This window comes from Saccostrea echinata, unplaced genomic scaffold, assembly GCF_033153115.1.
Source record: "Saccostrea echinata isolate AGI-Se365-2 ecotype Australia unplaced genomic scaffold, CSIRO_AGI_Sech_v1 ptg000057l, whole genome shotgun sequence".
NCBI lineage: Eukaryota > Metazoa > Mollusca > Bivalvia > Ostreida > Ostreidae > Saccostrea > Saccostrea echinata.
Window position 1 is genome coordinate 5,151,724 of NW_026889806.1, and position 17,802 is coordinate 5,169,525.

The following is a 17,802-nucleotide window of genomic DNA, read 5'->3' on the forward strand; positions in this document are numbered from 1 at the left end:
GTTTACGAATAATGACAAAATTCTCTAAACGATAAGTCGTAAAGACATGGGACCAACTGCATTAGATTTTGTGACCTCTGACCTTGAAATTTTTGTGAAGGTCAAAGGTCAAGGTCATTCAAAATATGAGAAAATTAGCTTTTTTAATATCTCTTTTGTCTTTCAACATATACTGAATATCTTTGCATCTATAATATGTCCTTCTAAAACTATTTCAAAGACTTCATTCTTGTCCCCCGAGCTTGACCCATTCAAAAGTTGTCACCCCTTTTGCAACAAAACCTTGTTATCGCTACTCCTCCGAAACCGTAAACCGTAGAGATTCCAAACCTTCATCAGTGTCTTTGACTCATTTAGTACTCTCTTCATTCTATCATTGCGAAAGCATTCTTTGGTCCCTTGTATGAGTTACTGCCCCTGAAAGTTTACGCTACTTACATTTAATGAACTTATTTTAAAAATGGTGTATCCTAGAGACATGGGACCAACTGCATCGGCATATTTGACCTTTGACCTTGAAATATAGGTCAAGGTCAAAGGTCAAGGTCATTTAAAAACATAAGAAATCCCTTATATATGTGTAAAATATAGCAATTCACCAAATGACCTTGAACTTTGACCTTGACCTTTGACCTTGACATTGGGTCAAATAGAAAAGTTAGGACATGCATCCAGCTCCAGTATCAGGTAAAAATACAGAAAGTAAAGATTTCTTCTTTCTTTTTTTTTTTTTTTTTTTTTTTTGAATGACCTTGACCTTTGACCTTTGACCTTGACTCAAAGGTCACAATAAGGCTTAAGGATGTGGAAGTAGTTACAATTCGTAGTTTAAAAGAGGCATAAAATAAATAATTCCCCCCCCCCTTCTTAAAAAAAAAAAAAAAAAAAAATCACATCAACAACAATGTAGCATATTACTCTAGAATTCAAACCAGACCTCGGATCGACACCAGATTTGGTACAAATGTAGTATAGACCTCAGAGAAACTTTCTGGAGAGTTTTACGGTGAGTCTTATAAGTTTATAGAAGTCATGAAGTTTCACGGCAAAAACTACAAGTTCTGTTGTGTTTGAAATTTAAGTGCAGGTGAACGAAGAAATGATCGAAACCTTTTATCGGCTATTTCTTCAGATGTCGTTAGTAGCATTTAATTCTCCTGATATGATACGACATTTTAATACCAAGCGTTCTCTCTTTCTTTTACATTTGGAATTTATTTGATTTTTATTTAGAATTAATCAGTTTCCAGAAATAGCGATTTTCGGTATATTAAAAACAATTCTCGCTTTCATTGTCGTGTTTCCCTTCTAAAAATGCATGTTGGGAATTTAATTTGGTCTACACATATTTAATTAAACCCAAAGAAATGCTGATTTAAATGTTTCATATTTATTTCAGGATATTCAGTCAGAAATGTTAAAATCCGAACCCGATCTTTTAAGCTTACAACGAAGCTATTTACAAAAAATTCAGCATGCTCACAATATCGATGAATCGGGCTTACAGTCCATTGATACATTTTCATTAGGGAACAGTGTTAACGTTTTCTCACGCAGCCCGTCCCTTGTTATTTTATATACTGCTTGCAAGTTCAGGAACTATTTCCTTTTACGGAACTTCTTTCTTCCCCTACCGATTCTAAAAATACGCTTGCATTTCTTTTATAGTCTTAAACAATTAACTTACGTATGTTATCGAAATGCGTGGCCGAATGGTTAGCGCACCTGCCTTTCAACCCAAGGGTTTTGAGTTCGAGCCCAGCTGGAGGAGCATTTTTTTTTTTTCTTTTTTTTCATTTTTTGCGTTTTTCTCCTTTTTTTCAACCCAAATGACACGGAAACACTTAAAAAGGTGGAAAGGCCTCTAATTGTTCTCTGAACAATTAGTCTCCTAGTTATTATTATTATTATTATTATTATTATTTTTCTTCCCGGACTTTTGAAACTGCAAGACTTATCGAAAAACTTTATAGGTCATGATACTGGATATCAAAAGTTATTCCGAAAAACGACCCCCCGTGTTTGACCTATGACCTCCTACGAAGTTATTGCCCCTTTCGCAAGAATAGCTTGTTATCGCTACTCCTTCGAAACCATAAACCGTAGAGGAACGGAACCTTCACCAATGTCTTCGACTAATTGAGGGGATTCTTCAGTCTTTTCATTGCGAAAGTATTCGTCAACCCCTTTTATGAGTTATTGCCCCTGAAAGTTTATGAAACTTACGAATAATTAAAAATTTTCAAAATGATAAGTTGTAGAGAGATGGGACCAACTGCATAAGATTCATTGACCTTTGACCTTCAAATATATGCAAAGGTCAAAGGTCAAGGTCATTCAAAATATGAGAAATTAAGCTCTTTTTATAGATCTTTTGTCTTTCAACATATCCTAAATATCTTTGCATCATTAATATGTACTCTTAAATCTATTTCAAAGATATCATTCTTGTCCCCTAAGCTTAACCCCTTTGAAAGTTATTGCCCCTTGTGCGAAAAACATTGTTATCGCTACTCCTCTGAAACCGTAGATTGTAGAGACATCAAACCTTCACTAATGTCTTCAGGGTCTTTAGACACAACTTCAATCTATTCAGTGCAAAAGGATCCGATGACCCCTTATATGAGTTATCACCCTTTAACGTCTTTGCGCTTACTATTAAACCTTGTAACTTTAAAACTAAAAGTCGTGGAAGCATGAGACCAATTGCAATGTGATTCATGACCTTTGACCTTCAATATGCGGAAAAGGTTAAAGGTCAAGGTCATTTCAAAATTTTTAAAATTTTCATTTTTTTATCTTTCAAGCCTTTATGGATTCTTTTTGGATAAAAATTAACTTTAGAGAGAATAATATATAAATTAAAGAAACCTAAAGAAGGTGGAAAGACCTCTAATTGTTCTGTGAACAATTAGTCTACTAGTTGTAATAAACATTGAACTGACATCACAGTAGTCGTCTTTATCAGTGTATATAGATCATTGTAATAAACATTGAACGGACATCACAATAGTCGTCTTTATCAGTGTATATAGATCATTGTAATAAACATTGAACGACATCACAGTAGTCGTCTTTATCAGTGTATATAGATCATTGTAATAAACATTGAACGGACATCACAATAGTCGTCTTTATCGGTGTATATAGATCATCGTAATAAACATTATTATTATATCCCCTGCTTGAAAAGTGGGGGGGGTATATACATGTAGTGATGGGGGTGTCTGTCTGTTCATCCATCCGTTACGCTTTGGGGTACCCATCTATGGCACGCCAATTTCACAAAAATTAGCGAAACTTAGTTTCACAGTTGATAAACTAGGTTTATCGACTGTAAATTATAGTTTACAAACCGTGAACTATAGTTAACGATTCGTTAACTATAGTTTTCATCTGTAAAACTATATTTAACGGTTGTTAACTATAGTTTACGAATGCTAATCTAAGTTTATCTGTCTGTAATTAAACGTTAACAATAGATTTTGTTGATAAACATAGATTCACATCTGTAAACTATAATTTACAATCGTGAACTATAGTTAAGAGTTGATAATAATAGTTTCACAAATCGTGAAACTATATTTATCAGATAAACTATGTTTTACATTCGATAACCATAGATTTCGGTTGTAAACTATAGTTAACTGTCATTTATACTCACAAACTATATTTAACAGACGTAAACTATACTTATCGATCGTAAACTATAGTTTTGAGAGCTAAACTAGGATCCACATTTGCCAATCATAGTTTATCGTAATAAACTATAATTCACACTCGTAAACTATAGTTAAGAGTTGTTAAATATAGTTTATGAATCTAAACACCTGTTAACGATAGTTTTCAATTCGAAACTTCGCGGCACCAATCGCGAGAAGCAATAATAGGGTATAGGTTTTATCAGTGCGGAGAATATTAAGGACACGTGTTGGGCATTATCTAAAGCAAAGACCGAGTTATATATAATCAATATTACTTTCTCTATTTAAACAGGATTAATTGTATTTGTTTTAAAATGTCGTGTATATATACATTTCCTATGGGGAAATTTTTAGAAATATGATAAAATTTTAATTTTTTAAAAGACAGAATATTACGAGATTTTTGCTCAAGCAGAGGAGGGTGAAGCGCGTTTTACAATGTGCCAAGCATTTTCCCGCCACATCTCATCACCAAAACAAAGAAACTGAAAGAGAGGAAATGCAGTGGCGAATATAGATAGGGTTGTGGGGTTTCAACGTCCTCCTTTGAATTTAAGAGAGAGAGAATGAGAGAGGTCCCAAATATTTGTTGTGTTTGTTCCGTGAAAGGCCACTTTTATTTATGTATGAAGAAAATTCGGTTGTTGAAAAATAAATTCCGCGCCTGCAATGTTACATGTACTGTGTTATGTCTTTATTTACAGATGAATATAAGATATACATGTATTTTATTAATGACAGATCACGCATTTCGGTCTCTATTTTTCTCTTTTAAATCAAAAAAATAAAATTTTAATCAATAATTTTCCAGTCATTTTTCTTTTTATTTCCAACTAGATTTGCTTTAAAATGATAGAACATTTACTTATAACGCCAACAAGAAATATACATGCATATATATTTAACAACAATTGTCGTTACATAGCAAAATCTTATAATGCTGTAACTAGGATTAGCCGATCTATAATTTACAAAAAAAAAACTATTGTTAACTATAGTTTTGATCGTAAACTATGGTTTAGAGTCGTGAAATTTAGTTTCACAGAAAATTGTGCATCTCCGATACAAAATAAGAGATTCTGTTCCTAAACTGGCATTTTTGTGAATTTGGCGCTTTGTATGTCTGTAAAGTATACTTTACAAAGCCTAAACTATAATTTACATTTGTTAAGTATAGTTTAGAGTTGTAAATCATAGTTTACAAATCGTGAAACTATATTTATCAGATAAACTATATTTTACAGTAGCAAATGATTTTTTTCCGTGTTAATTATAGTTTACGCTTGTGAAACATAGATTATCGTGTAAACTATGGTTTACATATGTGAAATATAGATTATCATCGTTAACTATAGTTTACGGTCTGTAAACTATAGTTTACAGTCGATAAACCTAGTTTATCAACTGTGAAACTATGATTAGCTCATTTTTGTGAATCTGGCGTGCCATACCCATCTCTTATCCGCAACTCCTTTTAAACCACAATAAAAGGAGATGGGTGAACAAGGCGCGCAGAATACCTATAGCTTCAGATGCATAAAAATCATAATCAATTTGTGAATTTAGTATTTAGAGTCAAGTTCTCATTATCAGGTCGGGTGCACTACCTTATATGGAATACTATTTTCAACACGTGACGATGTCTTCGTCACACCCGTTCTCCAATCAATTGAATGAGTCCCAAAGCATGACAGTCTACGGTATATGTTTACGATTCAATAGCGACACGTGGTTTTCATCGGTTTACTGCATAATATTTACTTCGTCACCGGAAAAACCGTAGAGCTTCTTTTTCACTTTATAAGGCCAAAATTGAAAGATTGTATTTCAAAGACACTGCTCCATGCTCACATTTAATATTGGAGTTGTTTTAGATGATTAATAGTTTCTTCAAATACCGTACAAACGCTTTGACGTTTGCATGTACATAACAACTTTTTGATAATATTGAGGGGTTAAATAATAATTGCGCACCTTGTACTGCTGTCTAAAACTATGTACACGTATATCACGTGGGGAAAAAAAACTCGATGCTTTATCGACACGATAGCACCTACGTCTCTTTGAACAATGGTTTAGGCCGATGTATTATAAGTTGATATAAGGCTTCGTAAAGCAAATTTTGTAAATGTGAGCATGGAAATGAAAGATTATACATCATTTTAAAAATTTCTTTCATAAATCTCAAAAAAGAATTGAAAATGAGATTCCAATGGACAATTCAAGTTGCCCTTTATTTTCAACACAACTGAGTACTTGTAGTAGCCCACAATGCATTGCGACTCATTCATCAGTGGGTAAAGTAAACAGATAGCTAATTTACATGCAAATTTATGCTGACGTCAGAAAATCTAGTGGTTTCGACCTGATTATTGAAAGTAATGAAATTGTGATAAACAAAACTTTTCTGAGGAAAATTTTATCGGAAAAAATTATTCTGTTATTAAAAAAATAATGTGATATTCGTGGAGTTCGAACTCTAGCAATAAAAAGCCTGAGTATCATTTTCCTTTGAGACTAACACGCTAACCACTATGCTACAAAGCTCCTGATGAATTGTGGCATTTAAATCGTGTTTGTGATATGACCCTTACTAAATGGACTTCCAAGTATTTCCCGGAAAAATGCGAATGCTGTGTCATAAAAGTGTATTTTAAAGGTATAGTGGGTCTTTGCTCCATGTTTTTGCTGACCAAAAAATGTATATATTTTGGCAAACTTTTAGGATAAACTTTGAAAAATATGGAGCGAAGACCCACTCATATCGAAAAATTGTTTTAGCATGAAAAAATGATCCTTTTTGCCCTATCTCGTGTGTGTATGCTATTTCACAGGCTAATAATTTCAATCTAAGTGAGATTACTGCAAATTGTAGAGATTTTACATAAAGTATACTTTAATTTTAGATGAAATATCAAAGAAAATTTTATAATTGAGATTTAATTTTTTATCTTCATGTTTGTTGCACTATATGCATTGCGCTCGCCTTGTTCACCCATCTTCTTTAATGATACTTTCACAGAATCTTTTTGATTGAACACATATTTTGCATTTCCAATAGCAAAACATAGACACTGACATTCTTTCTATAACATTTAGGGGTATCCATCTCTTATCCGCAACTCCTCTTATACCGCTTAATAAAATTTAATGATACTTTCCAGAATCTGTTACATTGTGCACCTCCTATTCTACTTTTTGATCAGACATATTTCGGGTCTCCCATAGAAAAACATGGACTTTGCCATTATAACATTTACGAGTCGGGGATATCATTTTTGTGAGCTCAGTGCTCCCAGTACCTCTAGTCAGAATTGGTTTCTAACATCCAATAAATTGTAAGTACTACAATGTACTGAAAATTTTCAATTTATTTCAATTTCATCACAATGGTATAAAATCAAAGAATTTAAAACACTTCTGTGTAACTATTTCACAGAAACTATTCTCTACTACCGACACCATAAAAACAAGTAAACACGCTGTATTATTGAATATGCTTCATTTTATGAGTGATCATACAATAATATAAATCATGATATATGCATAAAATCCTTGCAATTTAAAACAATGATTGCATTTTCACAACAACCTTTAAAGAATTTCCTGCAAGATTTATAAAACTTTAACTAATAAAACAGAAAAAAAAAAAATAGAAGACAGATTAAGAATTGAGAACAGGTAAAAAGATGGGAAAGTATTAAATAAAACATAAAGGTTGTTGAGGCTTCAAAATAAATTAATGTCACATATAAAAAATTCAACATGCATGAAATAATTCTGGAAATATTTACAATGATAAAAAATGTTTTCACGTTCAGCCACTGCGGTACCTCTCACACTAAAATAAGCGTCTATTTTTGGTTTGGGACATTTACACAAGTGAATCTGCTGCCTGACTATTGCACCGAGTTACTGGGAATATCTGTCACAGGGCGACTTCCACTGTCTGTAGACGATTCAGTGAAGCACTAACGCGGAATTACTTTGCAGTAGTTACTTTTAAAGTTTGTGTCACACGTACTGTAGAGTTAATGTTGCCAGTGTTAAAGCATAAAACATTTTAAAAACAGGTGACTTTTCAAAGATTGACTTTTCCTATCACATAACAGTTAAAAAGCAGGTGCTCATTCCAAGAAATCGTCTGTCAGAATAAATGTTGGCAACATTAGCTGTGCAGTACATGATGACCCAACAGTAAAGCCGCCCTGTACTGGAATCAGTCCATCTTCCCAGATTCTTTCATTATAACACTACTCGATGATAGCTTTAATATGAAAGACCTTTGGTATGGCCGTAGAATTATTTTTCTTTATGACATGTAGGGCAAAGATGAGGGTGGGGGGTGCTTCTGGAAGTCTGAAACCTCATGGAACCTAGGAAAGGAAAGACAATAATGATAAAATATAATCGTATTTCTACTCATATTTATTTGATACAACTATTCGCAGACATGTATACAAAATCACGCTTTCTCCTTGCCTTAGGCAAGTGGAAAGTCATCTCTGGAAACCTAGTTATTGTGTCAAACTAACAGCTCTGGGAAAGGAATAAAATCTAGAAACAAATCTTTAATATCTTACTTGAATCAAAATATGAATCAAAACTTCACACAAAAAGGTTAATTTCAATAACTTTGGCAGGTTGAATTTTTAAAATTAGTTTACCACTATTTCACAGCCAAAAATAAGATTGGAAAAACGAAAACATAAACAACACGCTAATGCAATAACACTAATCTCAGTAAAATTATGCATGCATAAATATCTCTAAACATGAAAACATCTTACATTTATAAAAGAATTAAACACAAACATGTAATGGATTTTGTGTTTTAACATTGATTGAAATGATTGGTGTGTGTGTGTGTGTGGGGGGGGGGGGGGAACATTGTTCAGAAATGAGCAGTAGTTAATAATGCTCAAGAGTTTTTATAAATCACATTTTATTTTCTCCTATGGGCAGGTGAATTTAGAAGATGGCTAAGTGAAATTTCAGACATTGCTTTTCCATGGGCTAGTAGCTTGTAATATACAATTATGGAATGGCTAATGGGGAAATAGCATATTTATGGTTCCCTGAGGAAGGCAACCATTTCCCAAGGCGGCAAAGCTGCCAAGGGAAATAGTTTCCTGCCTCGAGAAACCATAAATTTGCTATTTCTGAGTATCCATTCCATAATTGTTTTCTTATACCGAACCAATATAAGGAGATTAACTGAACCAGATACTCAAGATATTTTTAGACAATATAGAGGTATACAAATAAGCACAAATACATGTAACTAAAATTTTGTTAGATATCTAATGCATCAATATTGAGGAAAATACATTTATGTACAAACACAGCATCGAAATTTTTTCAGGTACCTCACCTTGCCAAATTGACAGTAGTGTATTTGGTCACATTTTTTCTTGTCATAACATTTACAGTAATAAAAAAAATTCGGAAGTTCTTTCCTTATTTTGGGCAACCAAGTTTTGCATTCGGACAAGTCAAACTTTGAGATCACTTGCCCGAAGGGCAAGTAAATCTGAAAGTTAATGTCTATCCCTGCTATACCCCTGAAGTGCACTATACATTAGGAAAGTTTCTTGCTATATTTATTACACAGTGCCAAAATTACTTTCATTTTACAGTTTTATCTTGTCAAAACTTCAGTAAGGCCTTCAATAATGTAATTGTTTCTCTGCTTTTTAAATCAATTTATCTGTTGGCTTGATTAAATTACATGTACTTACTTGGAAGTTTTGTATTTTTCTACCAGGGCTTGCTGGGGATGTTTGTGTGCGTTACAGTAGGTCTGATGAAGTTCTGTCAGACAGCTGGCAAACTGACCAATTTCATACTGGGAAGATTGAGACAGACTGACAGGCTGTAAAAAATCAAAATGATTACTCCATACAAGTTTCAAAATAACTGAACTACATGTATTTTATTTTACAGTGTGATGTACATTCCACAGTATTTTGTTTGTCATGCACTTCTCTATTGTTTGAATGTATAGGGTCATAAAAATGAGTTGTTACTAATTCAAAAAAAAAAAACCCACACACACACAATTATTTGAGTATTTGCCTTTCAGTTTCCAAAATTTCATTTATTTCAATAGTCTCATAAAACAAGCATGAAATACTATTTTGTGTAACAAGACTTACCCAGGCTTCCTGTCCCAGGGCGTACCTGGCCAGAAACACAGCTGATGATGCTATCACACTGGGCAGGTATTTCAGGTAAATGTCAGCGTCCACCAGGGTCAACTCAGCCAAAAACTGAAAAGTTAGATTCACATTAAATCAAAATCTTTGCACTTTCCTCATAAATGGCATCATTATGAAAATAAGTTCATGTAAACAATATATTAAAAACTTACCATGGCTAGAGCCCTTGTCTTTTCATCAGCATCACATTCCTTCAGCAGGTTGTCACAGAACCAGTTGGTGGTGGGTACAGCGACATCAAAAGACAGAACCTTCAGAACCAGACTCTCCATCCTCAACACCTGGCACAAATAAAACATACAAATTTACAAATTACATTTTCAGTGATTCAAACTTTTATTTAAAGGAGGAGAAGTGATAAAGAAAACTGCATTTTTATCAAAGGTTTCTCTTAGGTAATTTAACTAATTAATTTAACTAATTCAAGTTCAAAATGTACCATCAGCTCACTATTTAAGCATGGCATGTCAGGTGAACTTATAACTGATAAGTATTGTAACAAAATAACTATCTTTGGGGTACCTGACACGATGTTAGTAATTTTTTTCAATCTTCTGAGTCAAATACTTCTTGTATTCGTGACAAAAAAATATCTGTATGTCAAGACACACAGTCAACTACTAATTTTTCTGTGACTGTCGCATGCATAGTAAGCAGAAACATCGAAATGGTAATTCTAATGTTTCTCTGCCTTGTCAGCTTATGTGGATTGGCTACTCCCTATGCATTAATTGTATTTACTAATGTTTATGTTCATTAAGATATTTTTAAAATAAACAGTACCTGTTTCTTGGTGTAAGTGTCATCTGTGATGTAAGAAAACTCTCCCACATCTGGAGGATAGATTTCCTCGTACTTCCTACAAATACCAGAACACTCAATTATAAACTAACTCAGCACTTCTTGACCATGAAATAAATAAATAGTGAAATCTAGAATCATGTCTTGCTGACAAACTTACGATGCTAGGAACATGCTGGCAGCTCCCACAAGTTGGAGTTTGCTTCGTTGGACAGACATCTGCGAGAGGAACCTGTCGATGTAGTTAACGGCTAGGAACAATGTCTCCCTGTGGAGCTTGTATTCCTCCGATACCTCCACCATCCAGTCTACCAGAATGCTGCGCATCGAGTTGGTGATATCCTGCTGCTTCTTCATGTACCCAGGCTTAGGCCGGTTCTTCAGCTTTATTTAACACAATACAAGTTACTGTACAAGTTTACAATGAAATAAAATTCTTTTTTAAAGAAAGATCTAAACTTTAAAAGTAAAACATGTTTTTTTGTTCAATACCATTATTTATATTTACTTCAAAACAAAATGGACAATGTATCTTTTTTTTTAAATAGGTTAATTATGGGCATACCTCTGCCTCTCTGAGGTAGGAATAGATTTCTTTAGCATACTCTGGGACAGTGGTTATAATGGATTCTCTGTCAAGAGGTCTAGTCTCTTCAATTTCTTCTATTGTGGAATCCAAAACCATTGGTGAATCTGAAAATATAGTCAAGCAAGATTTTTATGTAATAAAACTTGTCTATCTATTAAAATTTACTCCATTATAAAGCAAAGAATATTAGTCTGTTTCATAAACAATGTTGTAATTTATTTTTCTTACCAAATTCCACATCTTGGCATACTGCCCCATCTTCTGTGGCTGTTGAGATGGGTCCCAGTGGAGGTCGGACCAATGATGTGATGTCACAGAGTGTGGCAGCGGGTTTTGTCACATTTGTAGACCTGGTCACCGCTTTCAGTGGTTGTCTGGCAGGTTGCTCTTCAACAAAGATGGAAAATGGCTTGTTCTCTTGGCCTCCAAATATCTTTGCTGGTTTGACAAATGCGTTCTCATCTTGACCAACATTTTCTACTCCAGTCTATGAAAAATATGATTTCTTTGTTTCAATTGGCTTAATTGGTAATTCAAAGTTTCACCTTTTGCAATTTTTGAACGTTGATTTTAATTTCATAGGCAGAGTGTATGTTTTTATAAATTATGTTTTGGTCATTCTATTTTTGGTGAAAAGGATTCAAATTTTTGAATTTTCAAACATACCTTTGCTGCCCTGGACGGCTGGACCCGTATGTTGTTTGATATACTTCCAAGTGCTGCCCTTTTTGGTGCATTTCTTGTAGTCAGACCAGTGTTCACTTGTTTTACACGCCTTGGTCCAAGATTCTCCGCATCTTCACGGTTTACGTTATTTCCAAACACAAACGAAGACATCACTTGGCAGCTATTGTTCGAGCGAAAAGGAGAAATATATTGGATATACTTCTCAAATCTAGCGAAATAAACAAAGTTGCATTGACGCAAGTCTTTGTGTGCAGTGAAGACGGCGAAAAACCGTGCAAAGCTGATTCTACGTGCAAGCCTCAAAATGTATTTGAACTGCTCTTGGTTTTACAGCTGAGCGTGAAATGAACTTAAAGCGAGGCAAGCTCGTTAAATTCCCCGCTAGGTTAAATTGTCCAATCGCAATCTAGCATTTCTAGGTCACATGATACACAAGGTTTGCTTTCGGAATATTTCGTCACGGACTATATCGTACCGTAGAAATAAAAGGTGTAGAAGAATATCGAAAAACTTGACAACTATCGATCCCGAACCAAATATTATATAGGCCCTGTTTATAAAAAGAATTATAAAAAGAAGTCTTTTCATAAATATCATGACTATCTGTTATTTTTGCGGAGTTAGTAAATAAATCGGTTATTATTTAAAATTGTTGATATCTTTGAAACGCGATTGATTTAAATTGTGTAATTTACAGAAAAGTCCTATCTTTATATAAAGTAATAAAACAAGTAGGAAATAAATCTTTTAATTTTAGTTATCTGAACTTATAAAAAACACGCCATATATGGCTTTAAATTTATGCTGCTAGATTTTGTTGGCTAAATTACAAAACAAAATCTAGCATGCAATCCAATGCAAAAATGTAATCTGATTAAATAAGACCTTCACTCGCTTCTTCCTATTTTGATTGTCGTAACAATCAAGAAGAACAGAAGCAAAGAAAGGACTGATTTTAATCAGACTGAGAAGTAGAGTGCAATATTCTTATATAATTAAGTCAATTAAACGTAACACATCAGAGTAATCAATATAGTGAATGTAATTATATATGCTTATTATAACATAAATATTTTCCGATAGCACAAAGTTGCTTTACATTTTATAAGATTAGAAGTTGAATTAATTTAATAGTCAATTAATATAAATGCTGCATGTTAAATAATTTATTTATTGATTTTACCAAACATGTTGGCAAACAGTCACACAAAACATAATATAAAGACTAGGATGTGAAAAATCAATATGGTGCACCATATCACAAGTTTAAATCCAACCTGATTAAAATCAGATTTCTAAGATCCGCGCCGTATACACTCTGCGCAGAGTGTTTACGGCGCGGATCTAAGAAGTCTGATTTTAATTAGATTAAGTTTATATCATGGCTATTATACATATTGTAATCTTTAAAGCACTTATATTCACATTATTTCCTAGCTTGGACAACACAATTAGATAATTAACTATACATACGGTTTTACTTCAATATACTATATTTTTTTAATCATCAATTGATAACACACTGTGCTCAGTTTCACTGTTGTATAACGTTTGACGATACAATAAATTCTGTTGAAAGTTTAACACTGTATTTAAACAGGGACCTATAGTATATATAGTATATAGGTCCCTGATTTAAATACAAGTTTCGTAGGAAGCAATTTTAGTCGGGCCGGGGTGGGTTGGAGTGAGAGTACCTAAGAGAAATTTTTCACAAGCAAGCCAAAAAAAAAAAAAAAAAAAAAGAGTCAACAGACGTTGTTTTTGAGGGGAGGGGGATCGTAAATTAGATTTGTTTTTCTAACGTATATGATTTGCTGCCATAATTATTGAAAGGGTACAATTGTAAAATAGCTTTTCCCATTGGTTCAAGTTCAAGTTCATTTATTCACTCAAAACCATCTAAAATATATGGTACACGAGGACAATGAAAAATATTTACAACATATAAATTCCGGTCAGAGGTACAAGTATTTGATATACTTATTACTTATGAACTTGAACTTGCTGCCATAATTATTGAAAGGGCACAATTGTAAAATAGCCTTTCCCATTGGAAAGTACGAGTATATACAGGCAACATTATTATTCCCCGGTTTAAACTACGACCCTGAATAAAATATGAACAATCTAATTAACACGCTTTCTCCAGAATGGAATTTTGATTAATATATATAAACTTGAATTATATTGCAACGTAACATTCAATATATAATCACAGAGGTGTATTTTTAGACATGTACGTACGTATATTGTGAAAAAAACACACACGCACACACACAGAGATACACACACACACACACACAGAGAGAGAGAGAGAGAGAGAGAGAGAGATTACATGAAAATACAATTTCTCAGACAAAAAAGTTATGTACCGGAAATTATTTCAGGCCCGTAGCAACGGTTTCAAAAGTGGGGGGGGGGGACAACTTCCCAAATAAACTGACAAGGACCCCCTCAAAAAAAGCTAATTTACTGTACAAATCCTACAATTTGCCAGTACTCGACCTTACAACGTCAAAAAAGGGGGGGGGGGGCAACCAGCATCTAAAGGAAAATTTACTATAGCAAAATACTATACTCAGAAAATAAGTGCCACCCCCGCGTTCTACGGGCCTGTATTTTGACATGTTAATTCACATAAAGGTAATTAAGAAATGCATGATTTTTTGGAGTATATGTCAATGCAATGTGTATATTATATTTATGGAAAGTTCTATTTTTATGATTGGTGACCAATTAATAAACAAGTACAGACACCCAGGGTCCCAGTATTGACACAAACAGGAAATATACTCCCAGATGTGCGAACACGACTGATCTCGTGCTGTGAGATGTATTTTTTCCCGTACCAATTTTACTGTCCACATCAAAGACTATGCACTTAAAATAATTGTTAATAAAGCCAGGTAAGTCCTATTGAGTTACACCTGTCTGGCGAACGTTATTGTATCCCAGCATGCGGCTGCTTACGCGTGTTGCTCGATTATACAGTACTGTACACCACGGGCATTTTGTTATTCTAATACGGGGTTATAAAATCAGTTCCCACACCTATACACATAAAGTACATGTATAAACAATTCAGCTTGGCACGGTGGATCATCATGCTTATTGTTGAACCTCTTAACCTTTTCTTAATACGCAAAATTAATTTATACTTCTTAAGCAATTTTAGATGCAGAAGATGGGAGCGAGGAGGTCTAGATCACATTAATTTATTTTAACTTTCATGTTTTTTGAAGTTAGAATGATTCGGACACCTCCTTCGACGACTTTAATTTAAGATTCTGTGATACCAGGCCCGTAGGAAGCAATTTCACTTTGAGGGGGCACAACCATACATTTTTAGTTGGGGGGGGGGCACAATCAACTACCAAAAATTCTTTGACAAGCAAAAAAAAAAGTCATCAGACGTTATTATTGAGGGGGCACAAGCATGCAGTAGCTATGTTTTCTATAGTATTCTATACATCGGCAAAATTATGGGGGCACGCCCCCCGTGCCCCCCCCCCCCCCGGTTCCTACGGCCATGGATACAGAAATGATTGGTTTGAACAAATTTTATTGTAATTTATAAATACAATGGGATTGAGCACAAGTTCTGAAAACTTATTAAGCCCTCTCCCTACATGTAAATTACACATTTAAATCGTCACAGTTAAACATGAAGTTTTAAAGTATACAATATTTGCAAAAGTTTACAAATCGATGCATTTTGCTGATATATAGATACACTTAATTTTGTACAAATCATATACTGATACATTAATTAATGCTAACAAGGAAATCTACCAGAATGTTTAATAAATGTTTGAACAAATTGAATTGAATTGAACATATTTTATTGACAAAGTCAAAAGGATCGGACACAAGTTCAGAAACTTAGATAGTCTTCTCCTGGTACAACATTTTGTAAAATTGCCAAAATAAAAACATATATACATATGGTCTACTACATATACATCGTAGTAATAGAAAGAACAAAAATAAGTTCTTTAAGTGTACAAGTATAATTTGAATTGGTAAGAAGAGAAAAAAAAAAGAAAAAAAGTAAGCCTATTTTGAAAAACGGCCACATTCATTTAAGAAAGTTTGAATAATTTTGAAAAGTTCAGCATTTTGTTCAATAGTAAGAGAATCATCGCCCCATAGCATTAAATGTACATCTATAACATATAAATAATTAAATGACAATAGCTTATTCATTAAGGAATTCCTTGCTTTTACATAATACTTACAAGCAAAAAACAAATGATATGCATCTTCTAGTAGTCCACAAGAACAATTAGGACTGGTTATTAGGTTACAGCAATATAAGTCAGAATTTAAAATACAATTATGTCTTAATCTTGTATGAATTATGTTCAAAAACCTTTTTCCATATGAAAAATATTTCTGAGATTTTACAATACTGTTGTGCAGATAGTTTTTAAAGATTTTGATAGAAGTTGCCTCCCTTGTTTTAAGACTAAGGGAATTCCACTTTCTAACAGTATCAGGAATAAATGATTTATTATATAGTTCTAATCTGTATTTTGGCAAAGAATAATTTAAGGAATTCCTAATAGTGTATCCTGAAATATTGCCTCTTGTATCAGGTACTAAATTTTGTAAATAATTAGGTACTAAATTATTGTGCATTTTATACATTGTTATTAGTTTTGCTCTGTTTCTTCTGTATTCCAACGGTTCCCAACCTGTTTCCAAATATAATGAATTTCTTGAAGCAATAATTGTAAGCCCAGTAACTATTCTTGCAGCAAATAATTGTACTTTTTCAAGATTCTCAATGTCTGTTTTTGTGCATCCAGACCAAACTTCAATAGCATATTCAAGTTGTGGTCTAATAAAAGATATATACATCTGGGATAGAATATCTCTTGACACAGTAAATTTTAGTTTTTTAAGAAGCCCCCGTTTTTGTATGCTTTCTTTATAATGATATCAATATGATCAGACCATCCTAAATTGGACGACAGAAGTATCCCAAGATGTTTGTGTTCTGTAACATATTCCAATTGGCAATTGTCACAAAATAATTTAGGAAACTGCTGCACATTTTTTGAATTAAAAAATACAGCTTTGATTTTCTGTGGGTTAAATTTCAATAACCATTTCTTTGAACATTCATCTAGTATTCTAAGATCATGGTTAAGATTTTGTTCAATATGATTAATATTATCTGAACATTGTTGTAAGGAATTATCATCAGCATATAATCTACAAACAGATATCATATTTTCAGCCACATCATTTACATACAATAAAAATAACAAGGGACTGAGTACTGAGCCCTGAGGAACTCCAGCTTTTACATGTCCTACAGAGGAAAAGTGATTTCTATACATGACTTGTTGTGTTCTATTGCTTAAATAACTATCAAACCAATCTAGCGTATCACCATTGATTCCATACATTTTTAGTTTGTAAATTAAGCCTTTATGCCAGACTCTATCAAATGCCTTGGATAAATCACAAAACACCATACAACAGAATTCACCTTCATCAATATTTTTTGCTATAGAATGGTATGTTTCTAAAAGTTGATATACTGCATGTGGAATGACCTGGTAAAAAACCTGCTTGATATTTATAAAATATATTATGTGAATACAAGAAATTGTATACATGTTTAAAAATGATTCTTTCAAAAATTTTGCTTATGCAGCTCAGCAAAGAAACTGGTCTATAATTTGTAGTGATGGAAGGGTCATCTTTCTTAAATAGTGGAAGAACATGTGCTAGTTTCCAGCAGTCTGGAAAAGTTTTTAGTGTTAGGGATTTGTTGAATAGTGAT

The 17,802-nt window shown here is 33.4% G+C and overlaps 1 protein-coding gene across 1 annotated transcript; it reads right to left on the bottom strand.

Moving 5' to 3' along the window:
* Positions 1 to 7,057: 7,057 nt before the first annotated feature.
* Positions 7,058 to 12,360, bottom strand: LOC133174142 (G2/mitotic-specific cyclin-A-like). The gene is made up of 9 exons (XM_061309199.1): positions 11,982 to 12,360; positions 11,544 to 11,802; positions 11,292 to 11,419; positions 10,887 to 11,110; positions 10,709 to 10,784; positions 10,078 to 10,206; positions 9,863 to 9,976; positions 9,446 to 9,579; positions 7,058 to 8,080 (listed from the first exon to the last, which is right to left on the bottom strand). The coding sequence occupies exons 1-9, from the start codon at positions 12,150 to 12,152 to the stop codon at positions 8,017 to 8,019; spliced, it is 1,299 nt and encodes a 432-aa protein (XP_061165183.1). The 5' UTR covers positions 12,153 to 12,360; the 3' UTR covers positions 7,058 to 8,016.
* Between the last annotated feature and the right edge of the window lie 5,442 nt (positions 12,361 to 17,802).

Coding starts and splice junctions, on each gene's coding strand:
- LOC133174142 (XM_061309199.1), bottom strand. CDS start 12,152: ATGTCTTCGTTTGTGTTTGGAAATAACGTAAACCGTGAAGATGCGGAG. Junction 10,785..10,886: donor GCCAGCATGTTCCTAGCATC/GTAAGTTTGTCA, acceptor TGGTATTTGTAG/GAAGTACGAGGAAATCTATC. Junction 8,081..9,445: donor GAAAAATACAAAACTTCCAA/GTAAGTACATGT, acceptor TTCCTTTCCTAG/GTTCCATGAGGTTTCAGACT.